Genomic DNA, 27,990 nt, shown 5'->3' with positions numbered 1-27,990 from the left:
AAATCTGCCTCTCTTGGGTGAGGTGGATCCTCACTTGGTGCCCATCTTGTAGGATGTGGAGTGGAAAGATTCACTTCCTTATGTCCAGGCCCTGAGCGGCAGATCACTCCCATCCTCTGTTTCCCTTTGAGCACTAGGTCTTTATCAAATGATTTCTACAGGATTTGCTCCTTCTCACATACTGTGCAAAATACCAGGTGTTAGAGACTGAATGTCTTTGTCCTTCCCAAAATGCATATGTTGAATCCTAATTCCCAGTGTGATGGTGTTAGGAGGTGGGGCTTTTGAGAGGTGATGAGGGCATAAGGGTGAAGCCCTAATAAATGGGATTAGTACTCTTATAAAAGAGATCCCAGAGAGCTCCCTCACCCCTTTTGACATAAGAGGACAGACTAAAACATCAGGCAGTGCTTGCTTATCCAGCTGCCCCCGGCATGGTCCTGCAGCTGCATTCAAATAAATAACAGATTGGAAAATAAAAAACAAGAAGAAAAGAAGCACCGTGAGAACAGCTGGCTGGCTGATGGGCTGCATGGATAGGTGTGCAGACCATCATGGGCCAAGCTTGGGATCTTTTCCCAAAATTCACCCAGTGCCTGGACAAACACATTTGTTCACATCTATTTTATCTGTTCACCAGTCTCTGGCCCCCAGGGATGAGTTTTACTGCCATGTCCTGTGATCTGGTCTACTCACCTCCTGCCACAGACTGGGTGAAGAGGCAGCCAGGGATCTACCTAGTCGGTCTCTCTCCATAGATATTCCTATTTTTTCTTCACTGTAAATTATGGTTATAAAATGCCCTTCTTAACCTCATTTAATGCTTTTTGCCCTGAAATCAACCCTGAGTAATAATAAGTTTGTGATCCCTGATTTCTTTTTTTTTTTTTTTTTCCGTCATGCGGGCCTCTCACTGCTGTGGCCTCTCCCATTGCGGAGCACAGTCTCCGGATGCACAGGCTCAGCAGCCATGGCTCACGGGCCTAGCGGCTCCGCGGCATGTGGGATCTTCCCGGACGGGGGCACGAATCCGTGTCCCCTGCATTGGTAGGCGGATTCTCAACCACTGTGCCACCAGGGAAGCCCCCTGATTTCTTTATGTTTGCATATTCCTGGTATATCTTTTCCATTCTTGTATTTTTAAACTGTCAGAATCACTCTATTTTATGCATTTTCTTGTATACAGCATAGCGTTGTGTTATGGTTTGTGCTCCAGTCTGAAGTTGCATTTTTGTAAGTAGGTAAGTTTGACTCATTTACGTTTATTCCCATAAGATGTGTGGTCTTAGTTCTGTCATGTTGTTTTGTGATGGTTTCTGTTTTGCAACTTTTTCAAACATTTCACTGAGTGATTTTGTTTGATTTGCTGCAGTTGTGTGCCTGTGTTTTGAAAATTTGAAAGGTTTTTTATATTTTAGTTCTGCGTTAATGATAATTAGAATGTTACATGATGTCCTTAACCATCTATTTCTTTAGATTGTCTACTGACTCCCTATGGTATTTCTCTCTTTTGCCCCTTTTCCTCCCTTTTCTTTATCACCAGATTTTAGTTAATTATATTCTTTCTTCATATGTTCCTTTGTACTAAGATGTACATTTAAATGTTGACTATTGGATTTATTAGCTTGAAATGTTTTTACCCTCAAATATTTTACCGAACCAACCTTGGGTCCACTTGCCCACATGCAGTAAAGCCAATCTACGGTACCAGGTTGTGGTGAAGGAAAGTACAGCATTTACTGCAGGGCACCAAGCAAGGAGAACTAGCAGCTCATGCTCAGAAGACCCGAATTCTCTGATGGCTTTCAGGGAAGGGGTTTTAAAGATTGTGTGAGGGAGGGGGCTGCAGGGTACCTGATCAGCTTGTGCACAATTCTCGGATTGGTTGGAATCAAGGGGAAGTTTCCAGCATTATCAACCTTCCGGTTTCAAGGTCTAAGTGCTTGCAGTCAGCAGTTTTCATCTGGTGGAGGTCTGCTTCCTGTAAAAACAACTTAGGAATGTGTGTCAGACCTTTTTCTTTCAGGGAACTGGGAGCTGGTGATTCCGCTCTGTGGCGGATTTAGTCTAAATTGTTACCTGTTTTCTGACCCAATAGCTATTCTTTATTTCTACATCTTCACATTCCTGATCATTATCTCTTGAGCCAGCCTTCTGAGACTCAGGGGAGCCTGGGAGACTAAAGCAAAAGCCTTTTACTTCAAAGGACAGGGACACAGGGGTTGTATATGGTTTCAAATATAGATGTGAAAATCATATTGACACGGAATCCCATTTTCTCTTTTCTCCCAACTTTTGTCATATCATTCTTAAATTGTGAGGCTTTATAACATGTACGTCTTTCCTGTAACCCTAAGTTCATATCCATGGTTTCCTTAGTCCTACACTTAATTCAGTGCTCTGGCCGTTTCTTCTGCAGCCGTTTCCCCATTCATCTCTCCTACTGTGATTTATCTTCAGCTTTGTGCACACTGATGAATGGTTCTGAAGTGGACCTTTGCAGCCCTGCACCAGTCCTCCTCCTCCCCATCTGCGGTCACTGCTAGGCTTCCCCGCGTCTGAAATGTCGCAACCTTGCGCCACCGCGACACCTTTTGGCAGGAGAGAAGGACGCGGGCGTAGGGGCGGTGCGGGCGCGGGGGCGGTGCAGGTGCGGTCCTCCGGCCGGCAGGGGGCGCGCAACAGCGGGGCGTCCTCGGCGCAGGAGCAACGCGCCTCTCTCCCGGCCGCACGCGCCGTGACTCCGCGCCGCCGCGCGCCCCACGGGCTCTGCGTAGGGGTTGGCGCCGGAGAGATCCGGCCGTCGGGGGCTGAAGCCGAGCGCCCAGCCCGCCGAGTCCGCGGCGCCTCGGCCCCTGTGCGCCGCCGCGGCCCGGGAGCGTCGGCCGGGCGGGCCGGGTAAGTGGCGCCCTGGGCGGGCCGGAAGGGTAGGTGGGCGGGCGGGGACCGGGGCGGGTGCGCCTCCCCGGGTGGCGCTGGACGCGACGCCGCGGCTTTAGGCCGCGCTGTTAGGGGCTGGTGTCCCGGGCCGCCCCCGAGCCGCCGGTGCCTTCGCATCAGGCGGTCCGGCCCCGGCCGACCCTCCGTGTCTCCCTTCGCGCCTCGCCGCTCCTTTATTTGCCTCGGGTCGCCGGGCCTTCGCATTCCTAGTCTTCCATTCTTCTTTCCCGTCTGTCCACATCTCCTTTGGACCCGAGGGCGGCTTTTCCTCCCCACCGTCGGTAGTGTTTTGGGAAAAGTTGCTGGGCCTCTGGACCCCGTAGGCATGCCTGGGTCACCTGTGCCCGGGGTTGCAAAGGAAGGAAGCCTTTTCCTTCTTAGGCTGCAGAACGGGGAATCAGGTGTGGACTTCTCTCGGGGACGGGGTTTTACCTGGGCGGGTGGAGGAAGACGTGACTCCGGCACTATCTCGGTCCTTGTCCTTTTAAAGCGGTGTTTTAGCTTCGATGTCCAATCACCCAGCATTTTTTTTTTTTTTTGAGCATCTCTTTTCGCCCAGGCCATGTGTTAGTAGCAGCGGATGCAAGATGCATAAGATTCTGTCCCCACGCTCTGTGAGTTTAGTTTCCGGGGAAACGAGCATAAAAAGCCACGCCTGGGTTGATCCGATTGACCGGAGTGGGGTCTGGAAAACCTTCCAAAAGGGAATGAGGCTTGAAACTGAGTCTTGGGGGTGTTTTGTTAGATGTGCAAGATGAGGGAAATGTTTCCTGCAGAGAAAGGAAATAAATGTAATGGTACCAGAGGTGAGGCACCTTAGTGCATTCTGGAAACTGCAGGAAAGGCAGAGGTGTGAAGAGGGGTAGTCAGGTCAGATCAAGAAGGTTCTTTGAGAAGTCAGTGAAGGAGAAACGTGGGAGGTACTTATTGCTAGAGGCAGGCAGATGGGTGGAAAGTAGGATATTCTGGATGAGGGCAAAATTCTGCACATTCATGTAGGTGAGGACTGTGTGTTCCTGCAACAGGTGGAGTTTTTAAAGGCTGCAACTCAGTTTCCACAATTTTATGGGGTAAATGCCACAGACGTTTTGACTATAGTAAGGATATTTAGGGAATATGGGGTATTACATTAGTAATTTAAACTGAGAGTGTTTTATTTTTAGAACTTTATTAAGAAGTGTGCTGCCTGCTGTACAGTTTACAATAGAGAGTAGGTTGTGAGTTAGAAATACAACAAGGTGTCACAGAGGTGTTGGCCCTCTGAGGTGTTCTGATCGTGGAGTTCTGTGACGGATAAAGATAGCCTTTATGGAAAATAAGAATCTGGAGAACTGTGCGTTCCCCAAAGTAACTTTATAAAGTGGATTTCTTTTTACCTGGCTTGTTTTAAATTACCTGTAGGGAGCAGATGTTCCAGGGTTGGTATTCATTCCCCAAGTCTTTCATAATAGGAAATAGCGAAGGACGTTCTCTGATACATTTAAGTTACAGGTGACTCGTGGACTTTATTTATTTTTGCAATACCCTCCGGCCTATGGTGCTTCGGTAATGATAGACTTTATGAGAATGGATGGGAATACTGAGCTGTGACAAGGGTGTCAGAGGTGGAGGTATAGGGAAACCTTTTAAAAATTCTTTAAAAAGTCATAAATCTTACACACAAAGCAGATGCCTTTTATTACCTGTATTTTTTGTGGACATCAACAGGCACCGCCCCTTACAGTTCCCTTCCTGTTCCTTTCTGTCTGTATGTACAGTACTTCGCCTATTCTTTAAGCTTCGTTTTTAATTTGTGATACGCGAATATCTATTTAGTGATAAAAAGGTCTTTTCTTACCAAGCCTGCTTCTTTAGGTGCTCAGAACTCAGACCTTGACTCATTATTAGTTGTATGGTGGGAGTAGTCTTTCTCCCATTAGTTATGGTGTAAACTTTACCATGCTTATCTCATATCCTGCTTACCACAAGTTATGTCCTTAAAGGGATGATCTTACTGTTTCATAATAATATGATTTCAGTAGGTGCATTAACATCTTCTGTCCACTCTGATATATTTAGAAAATATTTGTAAATCACTTAACAGTGTTCCAAACATGGTGCTCAGTTAGAGATATAAAGATGAAAACAGAAACAGCCCTTCCCTTAAAGGGCTTTATGATATAGTTAGAGATAGATGTGTCACCCAGTGGACATCATAACATGATCTGAGTGTGTTCAGGGGGGTAGTTGGTTTTATGTGGGGGTCGTAGTCACCAAAGGCTTGAGATGCACTTGAAAGACGAGTAGGTGGGATGCTTCTGAGATGACGTCTTCCATGTTCTTTTTCTGCCAGTTGCACGTGTTTTAAAAAATATTTTGCCAGCTTAGGTAGAATCTTGAAAAGTCATCATTCTTCTGGCAGACTGTGTTTACCATGTTTCTTTTTAAGGAAAAAAAAAAGCATACATGGAAGATTTGTTGATCAAAGGATGGTGTTACCATGGTAAAGAAGTAAATAGTGAGAAGGTATTTTAAAGAAGTTAATAAAAATCACCTGTTTGTATTTGCATTTGATCCTGGCTTCTTAAGGTATATCCAAATGTTAGAAAGTGCTACGTTTTTAATACCTGGCATCATACTTCATGAAGTAAATGTGTTATATCATCTGAAAGGCATCTCAGCATTAATGAGGTTAAGTTCAGGTCCTAACAGAGTCTTGTTAGTGCACTTGTTACATTTCAATGTTTGCAGTGGAGAGAATGAATGAATCAACTGTGATATATTTTCAGGTGCTTAACGCAACTAAAATAAAGATATACACACCTTTTAAGGAATAGATGCAATAAGCTATGTCAATAAGATTATATAAAAGGAGGAAAGCATGGAATTAATGAGAATGGGGTTCAGGTTGCTGCTCACCCCTGGGCCCGGGAGATCACTTGGGTGGAATGGGATGGGGGCCATGTGGGTTGAGTGTGGTTTCTTCTCCAGATCCTGTCTCTTGTTTTGGGTGGTGAATTCACTGGTGCTTGTAGCATTATAGTAATTAATTGAAGCAGGCCATAGAAGTGTGTCGTTGCTGTGGTTAATCCACTTCTGTGAATTTGAAGATGAGTGAGAAGAAGAAAAGTAAAGAAAGCTCTTCTGAATTTACTGGGATGCGGAGATCTGATTTATAAGCTCCGAGTTAAAGAAAACTAGCAGATGCTGGTGAGATGACATCAGTTTCTAATATTTAAAGTGTGTTTTCGAAGGTTTTGAGACCAGAAACAAGGAACTTTTAAGGAACATGAGATTTTGCTGCACAATGACTTCCAAAGCTTGCAGAGCGAGGCGAATCAGGTGGAATTGTCAACAGCCAGCTTCAGTGTAGACTGGAGTCGGAGGAAGTGTGGTCTCCTGAAACCTCACCAGCAGCGATGACATTGTTAAGTACTGGGTTCTTAGCCAGAAGGACTCTGCTGGAGGTAGAGAGCCTCTGCGCTGCTTGATTTTGTAACCCTGAAATTGGGAAAATGTTTCCATCAGTTTACTCTTCTGGCTGGGATATGTCCAGCAGCCTGTCACCTCACACCCCCTCCCCCAGTGCTGCTTCTCCCCGCCCTTTTACCTATTCTTTTTTTTTTTTAATTTTTATTGTGGTAAAATATACATAACATAAAATTTGCCATTTTTAAGTGCATGGTACCATTGTGCGACTGTTAACACCATCTACCTCCAGAACCTTTTGCCTGCTCTTTACTTTCTCGTGGAGCCTATGGGCATTGTGTAGTTTCACTGCTGATTCATGTGGCCAAATAGAATTTACTTAATTATTGATATTTCAAAACTGTTTATTAAATGCCTTCTCTGTGCCAGAAATTGGAGCTGCAAAAGTGAATAAGCTGGTCTTTTCCCTTCATAGTTAAGTGGGCATTTGGGTACTCTATTTCCATTGGCACCAATGTTATTTGTAAATACTTTTTTTAATGAATTTCTCAAATCTCTTATTAAGCGATATTGGGAGAATTAAAGTGGAGTTAGATTTGCAAACAAATTTTGATAATTAGCTTTATGATTTCTCAGAATGCGTTGTTTATATTTGTTTCCCAGAATGTGTCAGTCTTACCTTGCTTTTATAAGATTAAAGAAAGATACAACAAATGAACCCATAGTTTGTTTACTAGGCTTTGGTTTGGTGACCAACTGAATGAAGAGGTCTCAAAAAATTAAACTAGGTTAGGGCTTCCCTGGTGGCGCCGTTGTTGAGAGTCCGCCTGCCGATGCAGGGGACACAGGTTTGTGTCCCGGTCCGGGAAGATCCCACATGCCGCGGAGCGGCTGGGCCCGTGGACCATGGCCGCTGAGCCTGCGCGTCCGGAGCCTGTGCTCCGCAATGGGAGAGGCCACAACAGTGAGAGGCCCGCATACCGCAAAAAAAAAAAAAAAAAAAAAAAAAAATTAAACTAGGTTAGATGAAAGATGCATGGTCATTTCTGAAGTAGTGTTTTGAGAACCACATTACAGTTGACCCCTGAGCAACGTAGGGGTCAGGGACACCCACCCTCTGCTCAGTCGATAATCCAAATATAACTGTACAGTTGGCCCTCTGTATCCACGGTTCCACATCTGTGGATTCAACCAACCGCGGATGGTGTGGTACTGTAGTATTTACTATGGAAAAAAAGCCGCATGTAAGTGGACTTCTGCGGTTCAAACCTGCATCATTCACGGGCCCACAGTACTAAGCTGGACACTCAGCGTTGTTTTTCTTTGCTGTTGCTCTCAGTTTTTCAGGTTAAACTGCAACTTTAAGGATGTGTTATCTAGAGAGGAAGGATTAGTTTTGAATACCAGGTAGGCTGGGAGAAAAGCATGACATCCTCTAAAGCTTTTTGGTGCATTTGTCTTCCACAGTCATTGTGGGCAAGGAATTTCTGAAGCCATGGCCTGGGGGGTGTTGCAAATAGAGTGTTAACTCTGCAGTCGGCCTAACTGCCTGTTCAGCTCTGGGGTGGACATTGATCTTAGTCTGGGGGTAGAGCAGTGACCTCCACAGACTGATGTAGGTTTTCATGGAGTTTACACTGACTGTGGATTAAAATAGTAGGTTCTGAAGTGGACCCCGGGGGCATGCCCTACAAAACTTTGGAGACATGGTCAAATTTCAGCCATACTTAGTTAAGAAATGGAAGTCATTAATTTTCCTCCATTTAGCCTCAGTGACTTGAACTTGTCTCAAGCTTAATATGACAAGGTGTTGCCACGTTCACTTTGTCTGGCACTGAAGACAGTAGGCATTTCCCGGTGGGATGTGCTCTAGGAAATTCTCTGTCCGTGCTGCCGTCACCTGAGCCGTTGAGTTGTCACAGGAGCCTTGAGGAGGAGAAAGTAGAGGCATTCCTTGATTTTTTTAGGTGACTCTTTGGAGCAATCAGCCACCAGTACCCTGGCTCTGCTTGTATTCACCCTACTTCTGTGCTGCCTTGGGGCCTTTCATTGAGAAATCAAAACTGAGAGCTTTCAGGTAGTCTGCGGTTCACATATTAAGAAGGGAAGACACTGTGGAAGGCGACTGCAGTTGACAGGGGCTGACTTCTGCTCAGGACTGGAACAGCTATACTGAGGGAGGAAGGCGGCATCCACCCTCACCCCCGCCCCAAGCACAGTGGAACCGGGTCAGCCAAGGTGTTGGGGTCTTAGAATCCATGCACAGAAGGGTGGAGAAATGAGCAGACAGACCGAAGTTTTGCCCGGGGTCAGACGTGACCCGGGGGGAAATTAAATATTTCCCTTCCTGTCTATATCACCTTCTCTTCCTGAGACACAGACACAGGCAAAACAGGACTTGTATAACACAGTTTCAATGGCAAAATGCTGTCTGAGCCTGGGAACTGACAGACTTTTGGAATGTGTCCGTATGTTAGAAACTACCCATGTTAAGCATTTCTTTGCAGTTTAGGGATTTTAATTAAAAATTTTTTTTCCTCTTTCCATCTGTGAGAAAGAGATTGATTTCTTATTTTGAGAAGTGAGCCATTTTGTGGGTTTCAGAACGTTGAGGTGTTTTAAAGGTGGCAGTAAGGATTGACCAGCGTGAGCTGTGCAGTTCTCCCGACGGCATTTGAGATGGCTCTTCCCACTGTGACCTGGGGCAGATTTCCCTCTGGAAGTCCCCATTTCCCTCCTGGACTGCTCTTGGTGTGTGATAAGGCTTTTAGTAAGTGTTAACTATTGTTTTTGTTGTCATCCTCTTGTGTTGCTCTATTCTGCCAGGGATAGTATATATTGATCATTCACATGTAGATTGTTGATTCTGTCTTTGTAATCCGTGTCATTAAAAATTACAGATTTCTGCTTGGTGGGATATGGGGAAACCTGGTTATTAATAAGATCTAAGCCTCTACCTTCCTGTCACATCTGTGAGGTCATTTCTGTTTTTTTCCCCTTAATTGGGGGCATATATTACGGTTTTTTCTTTATAAAAGGATAACGGCCCACCACCACCAAAAAAAAAAGTAGTTAATTGTGCTAAATCAGCCTTGTAATAGGTGTTTTTGTAAGGCTTCTACTTTTTGCTGTTGACACAAAATAGAGTTTTTAAAAAATTGAATATATGTAATTAATAATGCCCTGAATCTAGAACTTCCATCTTACCTCATTCTATAGAACAGAAGGATTTCACTCGTGAAATACTTGACCACATGATCTTATATATAGGAAAATTCATTCTAGAGGTTTATTTTAAAAATAGTACATGGAGGGAGGGAGATGCATGAGGGAAGGGATGTGGGAACAGATGTATATGTATGACTGATTCACTTTGTAATAAAGCAGAAACTAATCAAACAAACAAACAAACAAACAAAAAATAAATTAAAATAGTACATGGATGTAGCTTTTTGTGTCAGGGTGCTGACTGGTGATATCAGGCATCTTGGCTTCTGTCACTGAATGCTCCTGGACCAGGTGATGATCTCTTCAGATACCTCTTACCTCTGGAGTTCTATGATACTGCGTTATTTTAACATGGGAAGATTGGAAATCTTCACTACATTTTTGCATTCTTTAACCCCTACCCCTCTTGCCTTTCAGCATTAAACTGAGAAGATGTCCCTGTACGATGACCTGGGAGTGGAGACCAGTGACTCAAAAACGGAAGGCTGGTCCAAAAACTTCAAACTTCTGCAGTCTCAGCTCCAGGTGAAGAAGGCAGCTCTCACTCAGGCAAAGGTAAGAGAAGCTAAGCCCACCTGCGAGAGCAGAGGTGTACCGGCAGGTGCCTCCTACGGATTAAGCGTAGCCTGCTGCTCTGCCTCTTGGTTGAATACGTACGGTTTGTTGAATGTGTCGGATGCAGTTCGTAAGGGGAGAGGCTGGGGTGGGGGAGGAGTTGAAGGTCATTTTGCTTCTCCTGGGAATAGAACTGTTTCAGGGAATCAGAATGAGGAAAAGCATACTCTTGGTTTTCAGCAATGATGCTGGTTGTCAAACTTCAGTGTGCAGGTTGTCAGTCTTGGTTGTCCAAGATTGAGAATTTGGTTAAAAGGCTATACAACACCTGATACTCTGGTAAATCCTGATTCTGGGTTGGGGCCTGGGGAGTCTGCATTTTTAGGGAGCAGTCCTGCTGTTTGTTGGAGGTGGTTTGGAAGCAGCACTTTGAGAACGAAGCTCTGCGGTAATGACTGAGCTGTGATAATGTGTGTGTTACTGAAGGCTGGGGTTGGTTGTGAACGTATCAGGGTTTGTAGTCTGGGGTAATTGTTTTTGTTTCTGTTGTGTAATGTTGGGCATTGGCAACATCCTTGAAATCATTCACCGGGTAAAACATTAAAAAAAAAAAGTAGTTGTCTACTGGATATTTGATATTAAAATGTTCCTATCAAATACATTTAGGAATGAGAATGGTATTATGGTTTGCTTGTTGTTTTAGAACATGATTCCCCAGTGGAGGCTGTATCCCCTCCAGATGGGGCAAATATTGGTTCTAAGGGGTGAAAAAAATCCTGCTCTTCTTATGTATAAAGGCCAGATATACACAGAATACATAAACAGGTGTGTGGTGTATCTGTGGTATTAAAATTTCATAGGTGGAGAAGAAAATGTATTAAAAGGTTCCTTGAAGGAGGAGGCAATAATGAAAAAAGAAGTTGAGAAGAACTGCTTTAGAGATACGTATTTACTAATAAGATGAAATATTTACTGATAAGATGATATCATTTCTGGGATTTACTTTAAAATACTCCAGTCTCTGGCAGGGGAGGCAGGGATACATGAAACAAGATTTGCCACGAGTTGGTAGTTGTTGAAGCCAGGTTAAAGAGACATGAGTTCATTAATCATTCTCCTTAATGTTTGAAAATTCACACAATAAATTTTTTTAAAGTTGGAATTATTTTTTTTTTGCTTCACTACATACATCATTAATATTAAAATGTTTACATTTGATTTCTCAGTATTATAAAAGGTTTTTAAGATTAGGATACCCACAGGTAGAGAAAACACTCTTAAAATTTAAATTGGTTTTGTCAGTTCTGTTGATTAGAGTTTTTGTCTTTTTCATATATCATTACCAGATTTAAATTTTTTATGCCAATACTACTTCTTTTTAAAGAGATAGAATTGTCTTTCTAAAACAAACTTTCATCCCACATGAAAAGATTAACAAAACAAGTCTTTTCTTTAAATTAATTAATTTATTTTTGGCTGTGTTGGGTCTTCCTTGATGCATGTGGGCTTTCTCTAGTTGTGGTGAGCGGAGGCTTCTCTTTGTTGCAGTGCGCGGGCTTCTCATTGCAGTGGCTTCTCTTGTTGCGGAGCATGGGCTCTAGGCGTGTGGGCTTCAGTAGTTGTGGCACACGGGCTCAGTAGTTGTGTCTCGTGGGCTCTAGAGCGCAGGCTCAGTAGTTGTGGCACATGGGTTTAGTTGCTCCGCGGCATGTGGGATCTTCCCAGACCAGGGCTCGAACCCGTGTCCCCTGCATTGGCAGGCGGATTCTTAACCACTGCGCCACCAGGGAAGCCCAAGTCTTGTTTATTTGTTTTAATTTTTTTTAAGTTGGTCTAATTTTTAAATCTTCGTTTCATGTAACTTCTGCTTTGGACATAAGATGTATAAATAAGGTTTTACATTCTAATGCTAATGCTATTTCATATATTCTATTCTTGAAGGCCTCAGTCTTCTCTTTTGTAAAGTGACTGACTCCTAGGAACAATTCTCATACTTAATAACATAAACTCAATTAGACTATAAGTGGACATAATTAGTGGGCAGTCTTGGTTCAATGGAAGATAAAATAGAAAAGCAGAAGTCGAAATATAGTAGAGATATACAGGTTAGATATACTAATCCACAAGTGTATGCCCAAGATATAAAACATACCCATTCCTTGTGAAAGATCCACACTAGTTGAAGTGTAATGCGGAGAACCTAATGTAGAGCTTTTTTCTTATATTATTTCATATGCAAATTTAAACAAAAGCGACCAAGCTTTCTGTAAAGCTTTTACAAAAATGGAGGAAATTTGTGTTGTAAAAAAAAAAGGGCTAAAGAAACTAGTATATGGTTATTGTAATAACTGAATTAAAAGGCTGTTAAGATTATTTTTCTCATATCTGAAAGGTTTGTTGCAGAGTCCAAAAAAAGTTTTGTTACAAACAGTATGAGTTTTAATTTGAAGCCTCGGTACACTTTTCTTATTTTTTGATGATTTTAGAGCCAGAGGACAAAACAAAGTACGGTCCTTGCCCCAGTAATCGACCTGAAGCGAGGTGGCTCTTCAGACGAGCGGCAGATCGTGGACACCCCGCCGCACGTGGCGGCGGGCCTCAAGGTACACTCCCCACCCCCAGCTGGGTGGGCCTCCTGCTTTCCACAGGCTGCGCTTTACACATCACTCTGAACACACCTTCTCAGTAGGCCTTGCACTCTAGGCAGTATCATTTTCAATTTAATGTTTACTTTTGTTTTATCAAGTTTAAAACATTCATCTGTTTAAAACACAGTAGTTAATTATAGAAAAATCAGAAACTGGAGGTAGGCAAAAAGAAAAATAAATGACTTCGGTCCTACCCTCCAGAATTTAAAAACTTTGTATTTTGGAATAGCTTTCCATCCTTCGCCTTCTCCACCTTCTGTTCTCTGACTCGCTTTTCTCACTTAATATATTGTGAGTGTCCATCTGTGTCAAAAAGCCTAGGACCATATGATCATTTTATTGACTTCACAGTATTCCCCCGTGTGGGTTTGCTGTGAAGCTCTTGGTGGGGTTTCTTGACCAGAGGAACTGGTCATGCTCCTGCAGGCTGATAGTCTGTCAAGAGGGAAAGGCACCCCACAGTGGAAATTTTCTGAGGATTCTTAGTCATTCAACATTTTTTCCCACAGATTCTCTGCCTAATTTTTTTTTGCTACATCTAATGAAAAACTGGTTAGTCAATCTTCTGTTATTGTGTATTGGCTCTAGAACCTATAATATCACCCCCAAATTTAATCAGTAAGCATTTTCCTTCTTGCTGCATAGCCAATTTTTAATTGTAAAGCATTCCCATCAGGTGAATGTATGGTGATTTACACACCTATTTCCTAACTGTAGAACCAGTAGACCTCTAGTGAACACCTCTGCAGAGTGCTTTCTATGCATTTAAAATTATTTTCTTAGGATAGATTTCCTGAGGTGACATTAGGAGATCAGTCACTTTTATGGGCAATTTATTTAGCGCCAACTTGTTTCCAGCAGAGCTGTATCAGTAAATAGTATCACTTGTAACATGTGAGCGTTTGGGTTTTTCCTACCGTCCCAGCATTGAGTATTAACATTCAGGCTTTTAAAATCAAGCAAGCTGCTTTATTCTTTATAGCATTTAGAGAAGGATGGCTCATTGTTGAACTTAAGCAGGGTTTATACAGTAAAAGTTGTTTGCTGTCAAATATTGAAATGACAAAAAATTAACCTTCATGCTGACAGTCTAGTCTCTGAGTTAGAAACTTTGTGATGGCAGTGTTCTGTAAATCGAGGGGCTCATTGTTAGCTTCTCCTATCTTAATAATAACTGAAAGGAAATGTCGTTCATGTGCTTTTGTGTTTTTAAAATGTCTTTTATGTGAACACAGATGAATAACTGCCCTTTGGTAGCCCTGCATTAAATAGATTTTTGTAAGATTTCCAGTGATAGGGCCTGGGAGGTGATTACAGTTACTTTTCTAATTTCTTTTATTCATCAAATCAAAGTGTTTTTTGAGTTTTAGGTGTAAGGAAACCATGAAGTGTTTGTTTTATGATGAAAAAACATCAAACTGCACAGTGTAATCCAGGAATTGTTGGATTTAGATCCATTGATGATGAACATAACCTCTCTTTATCATGCCAGTTTTGTGTTCTTATATAAAGTACATTTTACAGACCACCTTCCTGCCTTTGGCAGTGCTGGGCATGCTCCTCCTGAAAGAGGTACAGAGTGGGCGCTTGGGGACACTGACCTGTGCTCATTTGGGGGATCTGTGGAGACCAGGGAAGAAGGCATCTTACTTTTACAGACAATAAGGAGGCATTGTGCTAGGGAAACTAACAGAAGAAAGTATGGAGGTTTAGGAACGTGAGACCACGCAGTAGGTCAGGGCTTACGAGAACCATGGAGGTCAAAACCACGAGCCTAGGGCAAAGCCCCCTTCTCATCGTGTGTGTCTAGTTGACTGTGTGCTGTCTGCCTTTTGTTGTTCCGATTTCTTTGTTAAGGCTACTACCTCTTTTTCTCTCAAAGAGGAGCCCCAGTTTCTAAATGTACAGAAGAGAAATGCAAAATGTTGTCATCTGAACCTGACTTAGTGGACCTTAAAAAAATGAATGATGATGTGAAGGGAGTTACCTCCACCTGTGCAGACTCAGGCCTGAGATGCAGATGCCTGGGGAGGGTGTGCATTCCAGAGGATTTCACAAAGCCCAAGAGGATGCTTTTTACCTTTTTTTTTTTCTTTTTTTTTTAATCTTAATATGTCATGTCTCCATGTAATCAGAATCTAAAGTTATTCTATTAAATGACTATAAGAATGCGTTATTCATGAGTTGTTTTGTATTTTAAGTTTTCACAGATATATATATATATATATATATATATATAGAAGTATTCTGTGTTTGCTATAAATAATCAAATTTATTGCTTAAAATTTTAGGTGGTGGCAGCTTGTTTAAGACTTCCAGGCAAGTGCTGTAGGGTGTTTATGGAATTAGTACTGAACTTTGTCATTTTCTGCTGCTCTCAGGCTAGGTGTGTGGCCGCGTCAAGTCCCTGAACCTCCTCGGGCATCTGCTCCCTCATCTGTAAAGCAGAGGCAGACAGGTGGTCTTCAGGGCCCCTCCTAGCCCTCGTATTTTTTTTTTTTTTTTTTTTTTTGCGGTACGCGGGCCTCTCACCGCTGTGGCCTCTCCCGCTGTGGAGCACAGGCTCCGGACACGCAGGCTCAGCGGCCATGGCTCACGGGCCCAGCCGCTCCGCGGCATATGGGATCCCCCCAGACCGGGGCACGAACCCGTGTCCCCCGCATCGGCAGGCGGACTCTCAACCACTGCGCCACCAGGGAAGCCCAAGCCCTCGTATTTTTTGACCTTAATTCTGTGCATAAAATTCCAGGACAGAGGATGATACTTACTTTGGCATTTTTCCCTTCCTCAGGACCCGGTTCCCAGTGGGTTTTCTGCAGGAGAAGTTTTGATTCCCCTAGCTGATGAATATGATCCCATGTTTCCTAACGATTATGAGAAAGTAGTGAAGCGCCAAAGAGAGGAGCGACAGAGACAGCGGGAGCTGGAAAGACAGAAGGAAATAGAAGAGAGAGAAAAGTAAGGCCTCGCGCAGATGTGGAGGTGCTCTACGTTTGAAATGGTCGTTCAGATGTTGGTGAATGAACTTTAGTGCTGTCTGTAAGGCTGAGTGAGTTTCCTGGTTGGTCTGAGCAGTTGTCAGGAGGAGTCAGGTTGTTGTTAAGAATGTGTGGTCGTTATATCCCAGCACGAAAACAAACTCCAGAGCAAATTTCATATACAGTTGCAGAAAACTTAGAGTATACGTCTTGGGTGAGTTCTTGGAGAAATGACTTACAAAGTGATGTTGAATAATAGGGTTTTTTCCTATGCTGTGACTCTGCTAGAGTCATAACTACTTAAAGTATTTAAAATGTTATTCTTAACTTTTACTGTTTTTGAGCCAGATGGAGTTTTTATTTTTATTTTTATTTTTATTTATTTATTTTTTTTTCGCTATGTGGGCCTCTCACTGTCGTGGCCTCTCCCATTGCAGAGCACAGGCTCTGGACGTGCAGGCTCAACGGCCATGGCTCACGGGCCCAGCCGCTCCGCGGCATGTGGGATCCTCCCGGACCGGGGCACGAACCCGTGTCCCCTGCACCGGCAGGCGGACTCCCAACCACTGCGCCACCAGGGAAGCCCCAGATGGAGTTTTTAAAAACTCATATACATCTTTTATGTTTTTTGAAAGAATGGGCAACAAGGATTTATTTGCATTTCTTCTTTTAAAAATACTGAGTATTAATTGTTAGTTATATAAAATATTAATATACTATTTATTGAATCACTTCATGAAGTGAAAACATGTTCTAGAGAATCAAAATTATTTAATTAACTATTGCCTATTGTTGATATGGTTTAAAATTGAAAGAGGTAAATATCAAGGAAACATTTTTCTTGCTATTTATATTCATATACCTCTTACATTTGTTCGGTTTATCTTCTGGATTTTTCTCACTTCTCATACTTCTACTACTTTAGTCTTTAACCAGTTTGCATGGCCCCCCCCCCCCCACAAAAAAAAGTCAAGGTGACGTCCTTGAGTTCACATCTCTGAATTGGTTCATCTGTGGTGAACGTTTATTTCCTCTTATCACAGGAGGCGTAAAGACAGACATGAAGCTAGTGGGTTTTCCAGGCGACCAGATCCAGATTCTGATGAAGATGAAGATTATGAGCGAGAGAGGAGGAAGAGAAGTAAGGCATGAACACAGATACTGTGTTTCAAACATGGTGCAGTTCCACCATTTCATATTCAATTTCATAAATGGTTCATCTGACACTGATTTGGGTAATTTTCTCTCCAGAATCTCAGCAACCCACATGTGCATGACAGTGTAAATTTACATTGTTTTCACAGTCTTTCTAACATTTACTTGTTGGACACTTGGAACATACCTTAAAATACATGCCCACTCTCGACTTTACCCTCAGCACAGTCGCACTAACCTGTTCTCTATATCCAGCTACATTTCCGTTAAGAACAGCACTGAATGGAAAGTCAAGGCACTCATTTCCAGAACCTTTGCCACTAACACGCATGACTGAGCTTCCCTGGGCGCTGGTTTCTTTCAGTGTCGTACGGGGAGCAGGGAGACAAGCATTTGAACTAGGTGCTTCGTAAGACCTCTTCCATCTCTAAGAGGTCTCTAAGAGCAGCATTGTATTTGTGTTAGAGCCAAATTCTTAGTGATCATTAGATAGCTAAGCAGTGTTCATTCTTGAGAGAGTGGAATGCTACTTATTTTAGCTTCATCATGTTTGATTGCTGGGATTTCCTGGATTTAGTTCACCACTTTGGTTGACAGATTGAGATTTAAATGAGAAATTGAAATCTTCTTGTCTCCTGGATACCAGGCACTGTTCTAAGCACTCTGATGGATTACCTCCTTTACACCACACAACTTTATACCACACAACTCAGATAACTGTGATATCCCTGTTATAGTGGACTGGTGGGAATAACGTTGTGTATGAAACGGGTCCATTGTGCATCTAACCAAGATCTTTTTTTACCTGAAAACCTCATTGCAATGTGGTCACCTTTACCATGAGACCTAAGAAGAATGTTATCATGAAGCTGGAGTGTATTTCCACATACATGAACTCGGTTTTATGAGCAGCAGTTTGGCAAGCTTGGTCTTCCCAGTGTACAGCCAAGGCTTTTCAGGGCTTAGTTTAAACTTCAAAATACTAAATGAGTTGGAAAGGAGTGGATCTGTACTAATTTAGATTCTTACTCTTTCAATGCAGATATGAATTATACAGATTTATAGAATGCTTACTGCACAACAACAAAGAAACCAAGCTCATAGATACAGAAAACAGATTGGTGGTTACCAGAGGCAGGGGTTGTGGGGAGCTGGGAGAAATGGGTGAAGAGGGTCAAAAGGTACAAACTTCCAGTTACAAAATGAATCATGAAATTGTAATGTACAGCATGGTCACTATGTTAATAATACAAATAATTGCATAGTTTTGGGGTTTTTTAAGATAATGTTTATTGTTTTAGGCCATTACATTTTGGGGATAAAATAATTGCATATTTGAAAGTTGACTGAGAGTTCTCAGCACAAGAAAAGAAGGGTGCTGTGTTGTAGGGGATGCTCTGGCCTCACAGGGAGCTGGGTTTCATCCTAAAAGTTCTCAACACAAGAAAAAATGTTTGTAACTGTATGTGGTGACATGTTAACTGGACTTTTTGTTGTGATCATCTCACAGTATATACAAATACCAAATCATTATGTCGTACACCTGAAACTAATATAATATTACATGTCAATTATACCTCAGCTGAAAAAAGGCCTACTGCGTGCCAAGCACTATCAGGCACTGCATTGTTTTTCTGAGGAGGAATAGGGTTAACATTTGAGTGTGCTCTGTGTGTCAGGCATTATGTTAACATGTCAGACTCATTATCTTCCTAATCAACAAATGCCTGATTTATTAACTTGTTTTAGAATCCAACACATAGGTTGAGTATTTCTTGGTTTCATCTTTCCAACTTACAAATCAGCTGCCCTTTTTTGTGAGGAGGTGTGCCTTCTATACTGAGGACATTTTTTTTTTTTTTGAACATTAGCAGGAACGATATAATCTAATATTAGGGAAGTAACGGTGTTAATATCCGTTATGTGTACTGCTGTTAACATATTGATGGTCATATTTTAATGTGATTAGTAACAAATTTTCAGTAAACACCCTGAATTTTGTATACTAAACTCATTGGAGCTGATCTTTTCAGAATCAGTTAATAATCACTTAGGTCTTAGTGGCACGGTGAAAAATGATAATAGGTATTTCAAAAGACATAGAAGTTTTATTAAGGCTCATATCTCTCTGTAAGTATTTTTTCTAGTCTAGGCCTGTTAATCATTACGCACATACACTGGCTTTGGGGGATTTCTTTTGTGAAACATTGTGTGCTGGTGCAGCATGGTTTTGTAATTGGTTTCTTTAATTTACATTGTATCAAATTTTTTCGAGTGTTTCATTGATGATTAAGTTATATATGTTAGCACTTCTCCCTAGTGAAAAATTCCTTATGTTCTCTGCTCATGTTTTCCCTCTGGTTGTCTGATAGAAAATGGAGTCTACTTTGGTTTGTTCGTGTCCACCATTCTCTGTCCAGGAAACATGAGCAGGAATGGTGACAACACAAAACAGATTGTAACCAGAAGTACTGACACTTCCAAATAGGTGTTCAGTCCCAGTGGTTTGCATCCTGGAAAGAAGGGTGCTGTCTTGTGGGGGATGCTCTGGCCTCACACGGAGCTGGGTTTCATTCTGTCTCTGCCTGTTCACTGTCCCGCGATCATTTTCTCATCTGGAAAATGGAAGCAGTAATACTTACTTTTGTTTTTTTGTTGGGTTATTTTTTTTTTTTTTGCGGTACGTGGGCCTCTCACTGTTGTGGCCTCTCCTGTTGCGGAACACAGGCTCCGGACGTGCAGGCTCATGGCTCACGGGCCCAGCTGCTCCGTGGCATGTGGGATCCTCCCGGATCGGGGCACGAACCCGCGTCCCCTGCATCGGCAGGCGGACTCTCAACCACTGCGCCACCAGGGAAGCCCCTACTTCTGTATTTTTAATCCTGGATTCAGATACTGAAGTCTTCAGATGTTAGTGGGAGAGACGGAGTAGCACCCCTTCTTGCTTCTTTCTTTGGAGGGTGGTGTGATGTGACAGGTGGCGTGTGTCACATTGCTGAGGATCCGGCATCTGAAACTCTTTCCCTCCTTTAATTGGTGGAATTTCTGTTTTCTGCAGGTATGGGCGGAGCTGCCATTGCACCACCCACTTCTCTTGTAGAGAAAGACAAAGAGTGTACGTACCTGTTTCTTCCCCTCTCTGTTCAGATACACATCTTTAACCCAGTTGTGGGAAGTCTTAGCTGGAATCAGCCAGGTGTCCTTGAGTGCAGGGAAATGGCTGGAAACCCGTCCTTGCTCTAACCCTCAGCCAAGTGCTCCCTTCCACCCCTTAAGTTTTATACCAGGCTCTGAGGCGTCGGTTTTTATCTTGTGAGATTCTTTTTTTGTTTGTTTTTAAAAATAATTCATTTTGTCTTCTCCAACGTTTCGTTATTTGGAGTTGGGTAAAAACAAATAGTAGCTGAGTTTTTGTGCTCAGTGGTCTAGGGGCTGTTAAATTTGTGACCCTCCACAAGGTGGCAGCACCTTCCTGGGTTAGGTCAGTGCACAGGTTGTGTGCATTCACTCAGATTGCCAAAGCAGGCTTCTCCCAGTGATCTGTTCTAGGATTTGGGGTTGGAGTTGGACTTTTTTTTTTTTTTTTTTTTGCGGTACGCGGGCCTCTCACTGTTGTGGCCTCTCCCGTTGCGGAGCACAGGCTCCGGACGCGCAGCCTCAGCGGCCATGGCCCACGGGCCTAGCTGCTCCGCGCCATGTGGGATCTTCCCGGACTGGGGCACGAACCCGTGTCCCCTGCATCGGCAGGCGGACTCTCAACCACTGCGCCACCAGGGAAGCCCTGGAGTTGAACTTTGAGGAGTCATGAAGCTCATCTTCCTGCCCTCTGGGTTGGACCATACCTAAACTATCCCAGGAAAATGTAGTCATCCCTAGTGCTTTTTAATACCTGTTGCACCATGAATGTTACCTTTTTATAAAGAAGGTAATTAAAAAATTGTTAAATACCTTTTGTGTGAAAATACCTGACGAACCATAAACCCCAGTTGAAACCAGTCTGTGGGAGTGGGGCCCAAGCATCTGGATCAACAAGCTTCCTTGTTGATTCTAATGTGTAGCTAGGGTTACAAATCACTGAACTGGCGTCTGGCCCCTAACCTCAAAGACCTTTATTGTCTGCCAGTGTAATAAGTTCGTAAGATGAGCCTCTTAAGACAGGTACACAGGATGCTATGGGAGTCAAAAAAGGGGTTGATCAGATCTACTGGAACATACAGAAGGTCCAAGTGCAGTTCAGAATTGTTTTGTCGCATTTTGGTAAACCTATTTTGTTTTCATCCAACAGTACCCCGAGACTTCCCTTATGAAGAGGATTCAAGACCTCGCTCACAGTCTTCCAAAGCTGCTATCCCTCCCCCAGTGTACGAGGAACAAGACAGACCCAGATCCCCGACTGGCCCTGGCAACTCCTTCCTCGCCAACATGGGGTAATGGTCCGGGTGCTCTCACCTCGGCAGGTGCAGGGAGGGCGGGGCCGAATGGGAGGCACTGTCAGCCTTTCCAGTAGGTGCAGCATGTTTTGGGATGGGGCCTTTTTTGCGTTTATGGGGAGATGCTCAGTGTGCTCAGTCACGCAGCCTCCTTCTTGAGGATCAGGGTTCAAGTCACATGGAGGGTATCCCAGCATGACACTGTTATGTTTTGTACAAAACATAAAGGTTTCTGATGGAAATTTTGAAAGATTTAGATGCTGAACATTATATTCTCTAGTTAGGAATAGTTTGTGATCATTATATTTGTTTTCATAACATTTGCAAATAGGTCATATGAATTAGAGCTGACTTAACGCTATGTCCAAAAGATGAATGACATCTTTTTTTTTTTTGATAAAATGACCTTTGCTTTAAGGTCATGGTTCTATACCTTTGGTCTAAAAACTCTCAGTCGTTCTAACTATAATTAGAAATTTGTTGGTGTATGAAAATCAGTTTTAAGGTTGACTTTCAGGTGGGGCTTGTGGATTTTAAGTCTCACTGGACTTGGCATGCGTTTTGGTTAGAAGAGTGTTTTATGTTGTTTAGTCTGTTCCCCTCGTGCTCTGAGGGGTTGTCAGGTGAAGCAGCGTTGCACTAAGGCCTTAGTTCTGTGTCCTCTAGAAGGACTGCCTCTGGTGGCAATGCTGTGACTGTAGTAGTGACACTGGTCTGCCCTCACCTGTGTGCATGTGCTTTGATTCTTAGCGTCCTTGGAGCTGGGCTAGTCAGAGTTGGAGGAGGTGGGTCCTCCACCATAGGGTTTGCACACCACAGGAGAATCTGGAGTTTCTCATCTTGTGTCCGTCTTCTAGACCTGTGCTGTTCTCTCTGGTAGCTACTAGACACACGTGGCTGCTAAATTAATTGAAAGTGAATAGAATTTAACATGTATTTCTTTAGTCACACTAGTCTCAAGTGCTCACCAGGCTAACAGCTACCATACTGGGCAGTGCAGATGGAGAACATTTCCCTCATTGCAGAAAGGCTGCCCTAGAGTGTATGCTAGAGGGCGACAGACGTGAAGCCATTGGGGTGGTTTTGTTTGGTTTTTCCTGCTAATGAAAACATTGACCTTTTGCTAGTAAGAATTGACTTTTTGCTGAATCTCCTTTAAACAGGAATTAAATCTTTATGCCTAAGGAAGATACAGTGTAGTACAGTTCATCAGTTTTCAGTCTTTTCTTTTTAGCCCTAGAACAGCTTGTTCAAATGAAATATTTAAGGAAATTACATACATGAAATACTGTAGGTCCAGTTCTGGTTGAAGCAGCGTTTTGTGATTTAAGCCCTAAGTAGCAGTGGTCAGTGGGGGGCACCCTTGAGACCCAGGAGGCTCCTCACGGTGCAGTTTGAAAACTGTCATGGGATTAGAGGAAGAGCAGTGGACTAAGAATCAGGAGTGGTGGGTTACACTTTCAATCCTCCCATAAACTCCTACAGAAATAATTCTCATGTGGTGTCTTGCTTTGCTTTCAGTTAGCCTTAAGCTCGTCAGCCCAACTGGGCCTCAGTTTCTTCATTTCCAGCTCTGAAATAGATGGTCCCTAAGTGTCCTTTCATGTATGAAGTCAGTCATTGGAAACTCTGCTGTACTATTTAGAAAAATGCAATCATCTTCATTATGTGAAACCATACTTACATTTTGACAGGCTCACTTTAAAATAAGCTGGTTATGAGCCCTGTAGCAGAGCAGATACTGGAGCACACAGGAAATCTAGTGTTTTCTAACAGAGCCTGGGGAAATCTCACTAGGGGAACTAGTGTTTCCCTCATCTCAGGGGTAATCTCAGGATGCCCAGGATTTCAGTGTTCACTTTTTATCTTTCTCCTAAACATTCCACGGCTTCCATCTCATGGCCCGTTGGTAATTATATGTGGCCTCGTCGAAGCCCTTGTGGAATTTACACTCTCTCTTTCCAGAAGGAGATTACTGTGATGTAAAATCCAATTTATGCTGTAGCTGATGACGTTGAGTGCGAGGACCTTTCCCTTTTTCCTCCCCACAGTGGCACAGTAGCACATAAAATCATGCAGAAGTACGGCTTCCGGGAAGGCCAGGGTCTTGGGAAGCACGAGCAGGGCTTGAGCACAGCGCTGTCCGTGGAGAAGACCAGCAAGCGGGGAGGCAAGATCATCGTGGGCGATGCCACTGAAAAAGGTGGGCCTCCCCTTGAGCGGGTCCCTGGGGGTGAGCAGGGTGGAGGCAGGCCATCCTGATTGTGATGCGTTCCAGCTCTGCGTTGTGGAAACTGAATCCTGAGGCCCGTTTTTACAAATAGTTCAGAACAGACAGACAGATAGGAACGCCCATGGAAGAAAAAGAAGACAAGAGACTTAGGCAGAAATGAACAGGACTCCAGAAAACCAGGTCATGCCTGCTTCTACTAGCAAAGAGCCTTGTTACATTGATAAAACCATAGTTAAGTTTTTATAGCAAGACAGAGCCACCATACACAGTATATCGGTGATTCTGTCTGCTACATCTCCATCCTGTAAGGGTTCTCTGCTCTTTTCTTTTTTCTGCCCTTTCATCCTAATTTTCTTACTGACTGATTGCTCTGTGAGACTAATGTTATTTTGCAGTCTACTGGTAGGTGATGCCTACTTGGTATTTTATTTTCATTTGATTGTTACAGTATGTTCTGTAGTGAGGGCGTATTGGAATGAGTCAAACATGACTTAGCATTTTTAGCAGAACTGAGTGGTTTTGAGTCAGCTTAGCTGAACACCTTTTCCTAAAGAAGGGAGAGAACTTTTCTGGGAGCCCTGTCGATGCACAGCTTTAGGAAGCAGCAGTGAGCCTCACAGGCTAGAACCGAAAACCAACAGTCACCTGGCTTTGTGGGAGTGTCTGAAATTGGTCAGCCAGGGGCTGGCTGCTCATTACACTGGGCTGGGGACCTTCGGCCACTGCCTGAGCCAAGACTCACCTCTGAGGGTTGTGATCACTGTGCCCTGTGAGCCCATTAGGAAGTGAGCTGAGCAAAAATGCAGGTAATTGGGGATATTAAAAAGTTCTAGAAATTATGGTAAAAATTATACCAAAGCAAAGTGATGCTTTCAGCCAGATAAGGCTGCATTTTTGCTGAGAGACTGTGCGGATGCTTATAGATAGCTCTAGGACATAGATAGTGGGGATTGCTATTGAAATTAAATTATTCATTGTAACTTGGACTCAGTGCTGTAGCATGTCTATGTCTGATGATGTTTTCTTACAGATGCAGCCAAGAAGTCAGATTCAAATCCATTAACTGAAATACTTAAGTGTCCTACTAAAGTGGTCCTACTAAGGGTAAGACGCAGAAGGAGGAAACCTGTTTGCTCTCTTTGAATTGTGTCACGCCACCTTGACCTGTCCCTGCATGCTTGCAGCCCCCCTGGTGACAGAACAGTTAAAGAAAACTGAAAATGACACTTTTGGATAGACTCCATATAAGACTGATTTTTAGATTCCTTTTTCACTAATGCTTCTTCGCTAAACACAGTATTTAAGACTACAGTGAGTAATTACTTTAAAATATTTGAAATTGTTAGAAGTTCAACTTGGTTTATGTATTTTGATGCTTGCACAGTTGCTCTTATAACTCTTTATGAAGCTTAATGTATATTTTTATATTTTATATATGTTTTAATGCCAACTTTGGGATATTTCAGGGATGAAAATTTTCTTCATGTCATTTGGGATTAGGAAGATTTGCCATCATGGAAAAAAGTTATTTATACATCTCGTTTACATATTTGTAAATTATACTTTACAGTGGAATTTATGTATTTATTTTTGTTTATAGAACATGGTTGGTGCAGGAGAGGTAGATGAAGACTTGGAAGTTGAAACCAAGGAAGAGTGTGAAAAATATGGCAAAGTTGGAAAATGTGTGATATTTGAAGTAAGAGGGGTTTCTTTTGATGTTTATAAAACCAAGTTATAATTGATAGACTACAAAACATTTTCTGTAGAGACAGAGTGTGCTGTAAGTAACATATTGTCATACTATAGAAGGTGACAGATGTTGGTTAGTTAACACTGCTTTTACTCAGTTACTACAATTTCAAACATAAACACAAGAAGGACTTCAAAGGACATTTCATTTTGTGACTGAGGTTTAGACCAGATGACAGTGTGCTCAGTAGTTTAGTGACTTGGACGTGCCTCTGGTCTCATTCATTTGGCAGGTGTTTTCTTAGTGCCTCCCACATACCCAGTACTGCATTGAGAGCCTGTGGGTGGGGAAACACATTCTGTGCTCCTGGCGATAACGTTCCGTTGAAGAAACAACAAAACAAACACGTGAAATTAGAGAACATTCAGTTGCTAGACTCTGTAATGTTGACTTATAAGTACAGGAGGTGAGAGAAGGATTAGATCCACACAGAATAGTTAGAGGAGGCTTTGTGAACAGTATCAGGTGTGAGCGAAACTTTGGAATGAGCGGGTAGGATTTGGGTAGGAGAGAACGGGTGTTCAGACTAGGGTCATGGCTTCTGGGAGACCGAGGAGGGCTGCAAAATGGAGTGGTTGGGCGTGGTGGGGGTTAGCAGGAGCCGTGCTTATACAGTGGCAGTGGGGCTATGGAAGCGGGGCCTAGGAAGCTCTGCCAAGGAGCTTAGCCTCGTGCGAGAGACGGTTAGCATACGGGTCTTTTCACCTTAATTTCTGCTCACTTCAGCTTCTCCTCCATATCTTGTTGCTGTCTGTTGACTGCGTAATTATTGGTTTATGTGTCAGATGGCATAGGACCTCCAAAGGTCCTGCTTGGCTGTGTGTTCAGCACTTAACACAAGACCTGTCATAAACGGACCTTCAGCAGATTTTGATGATGAATGAATTATACTTATTTCCTTGGTATTTGACCATTGCTTATCTGTATATGATGATAATTGGAATACTTACTCTGATAGAAATCATTTATGGGAGAAAACTCACATTCAATGATATCTCCGATGATATCTTTACCTACTATACTTTCATTTCTTTTCCAGATTCCTGGTGCCCCTGATGATGAAGCAGTACGAATATTTTTAGAATTTGAGAGGGTTGAATCAGCAATTAAAGGTAAGTTGTACAGCTAACTATAAAGAATTAAAAAGTTGAATTTGTGATCTTAATCTTTGTAATTAAAACATGTTCTTGTAATGACTAATGGAATACCTGCCTTAACTGACTTGTCTTTTTGTTTGCCTTTTAGCTGTTGTTGATCTGAATGGGAGGTATTTTGGTGGACGGGTGGTTAAAGCATGTTTCTACAATTTGGATAAATTCAGGGTCTTGGATTTGGCAGAACAAGTGTGATTGTAAGAACTAGAGCCTGAGTCATCTCCAACGATCCTTCAACGAGCCACAGACTGAGCAGAGGAGAGCAAGGCAACAGGCAGCCTGCATGGCTGTGGGTACAGAGACTCTGGAAGGACTTCTAAGATATATGTTGACTGATCCCTTTTTTATTTTGTGGTTTTTTAATATAGTATAAAAATCCTTTAAAAAAACAAACAAAAAAACAATCTGTGTGCCTCTCTGGTTGTTTCTCTTTTTTATTACCACTTCTGAGGTGATTACATTTTTTGCTAGGATTTCATGATAATTCTCAAGTGCTTCAGTGATACGGCATTTCTTGCACTAAAAAAATCTAGAAAGTTTTGGGATATGGGGTTGTGTTACCCTTTGCTTTTCTTTTTTTTTTTTTTGATTCATTTTAATAAAACCTGCAAGTTACTAAACTGTAGCTTCATAAATTCTATAATAAAGTATCATCTTGGCAGTCTGCCAAAGGTGAAAATTTCTGCTTTCTCTAACAGAGAAATTCTTCTTATTGACTCCAATCGTAGAAAAAACTCTTTATGACCTAAACTAAGGTTGAAGAATTGTGAGCCTACCATGACCTGTTTGGATGAATCATTTTCGGTTAAGCTAAGTCAAGACTGTAGGGTTTGTGATGGATTTAGGGGTATTTGGGTATAGAAATCATGAATATAGCCTTTGTTTTCAGATATTCAAGCCTAGTCTTCAGCGTAGATCAGAAGTGACCGGTTAATTCAAAACCTCGCAGGTACACTGTAAATGTGTGCCCGATTATGTTTTGGAAATGGTGGTTCCCTGGGGTCACGTTTCTACTGGCAAAATTTGCAGTAGTGTTAGTTCTCATACATAATTTTAAAATGTATAAAATTCAGCCACATCAGTTACTTAAACTGTACTGGCGATTAATATAATTATGGAATTGTGAAAAATTGTATCATTGAAGTGCAGTGGTGTATGTGGCTCAAACATTTAGCAGGGCCCGAAACAAAACATAAAAATGTTTGGCACTACGGTTCATTGGCCAGAGCAGGAAGTGTTTCCAGAATATACTTGTGCCTGTGTTCTGTTCCTTGCTTGCCCAAATGTTGCATGTGACTTACCTGAAGCGGCAGCTGCGGGACATGCGCCTGTGTTGTCTCTTTAGGTCTTTACGACATGAGAGCGTCTTGTGACCCTGTGGGGGAGGAAAGTACTCAGCATTTCTTTGCATCCATGGACTTGGTTTGGAGACATAAGGAATATTCTGACCCTTTTTAAAAAAGGATTTTCTCATGTTTTTATTTAACATAAATAAAAGAATAACATTT

The 27,990-nt window shown here is 42.6% G+C and overlaps 1 protein-coding gene across 2 annotated transcripts; it reads left to right on the top strand.

Moving 5' to 3' along the window:
• The first annotated feature begins 2,752 nt into the window (after nucleotides 1-2,752).
• On the top strand, nucleotides 2,753-27,990 carry RBM17 (RNA binding motif protein 17). Of its 2 annotated transcripts, XM_081228455.1 has the most exons (12): nucleotides 2,753-2,898; nucleotides 9,994-10,131; nucleotides 12,618-12,734; nucleotides 15,571-15,737; nucleotides 16,801-16,898; nucleotides 19,971-20,027; nucleotides 21,198-21,339; nucleotides 23,394-23,545; nucleotides 24,606-24,679; nucleotides 25,176-25,274; nucleotides 26,368-26,440; nucleotides 26,574-27,990. In XM_081228455.1, the coding sequence occupies exons 2-12, from the start codon at nucleotides 10,009-10,011 to the stop codon at nucleotides 26,675-26,677; spliced, it is 1,206 nt and encodes a 401-aa protein (XP_081084581.1). In that variant the 5' UTR covers nucleotides 2,753-2,898; nucleotides 9,994-10,008; the 3' UTR covers nucleotides 26,678-27,990. The 2 variants fall into 2 exon arrangements, with proteins under 2 accessions (XP_081084581.1, XP_081084582.1); XM_081228456.1 differs by lacking the exon at nucleotides 19,971-20,027.

The sequence above is a fragment of the Mesoplodon bidens genome, assembly GCF_964165515.1.
Source record: "Mesoplodon bidens genome assembly, chromosome: 3".
NCBI lineage: Eukaryota > Metazoa > Chordata > Mammalia > Artiodactyla > Ziphiidae > Mesoplodon > Mesoplodon bidens.
The sequence above is the reverse complement of the archived record's forward strand: the minus strand, read 5'-3'. Positions and strand labels throughout refer to the sequence as shown.

Coding starts and splice junctions, on each gene's coding strand:
- RBM17 (XM_081228455.1), top strand. CDS start 10,009: ATGTCCCTGTACGATGACCTGGGAGTGGAGACCAGTGACTCAAAAACG. Junction 20,028..21,197: donor TGTAGAGAAAGACAAAGAGT/GTACGTACCTGT, acceptor TTCATCCAACAG/TACCCCGAGACTTCCCTTAT. Junction 25,275..26,367: donor GAAAATGTGTGATATTTGAA/GTAAGAGGGGTT, acceptor TTTCTTTTCCAG/ATTCCTGGTGCCCCTGATGA.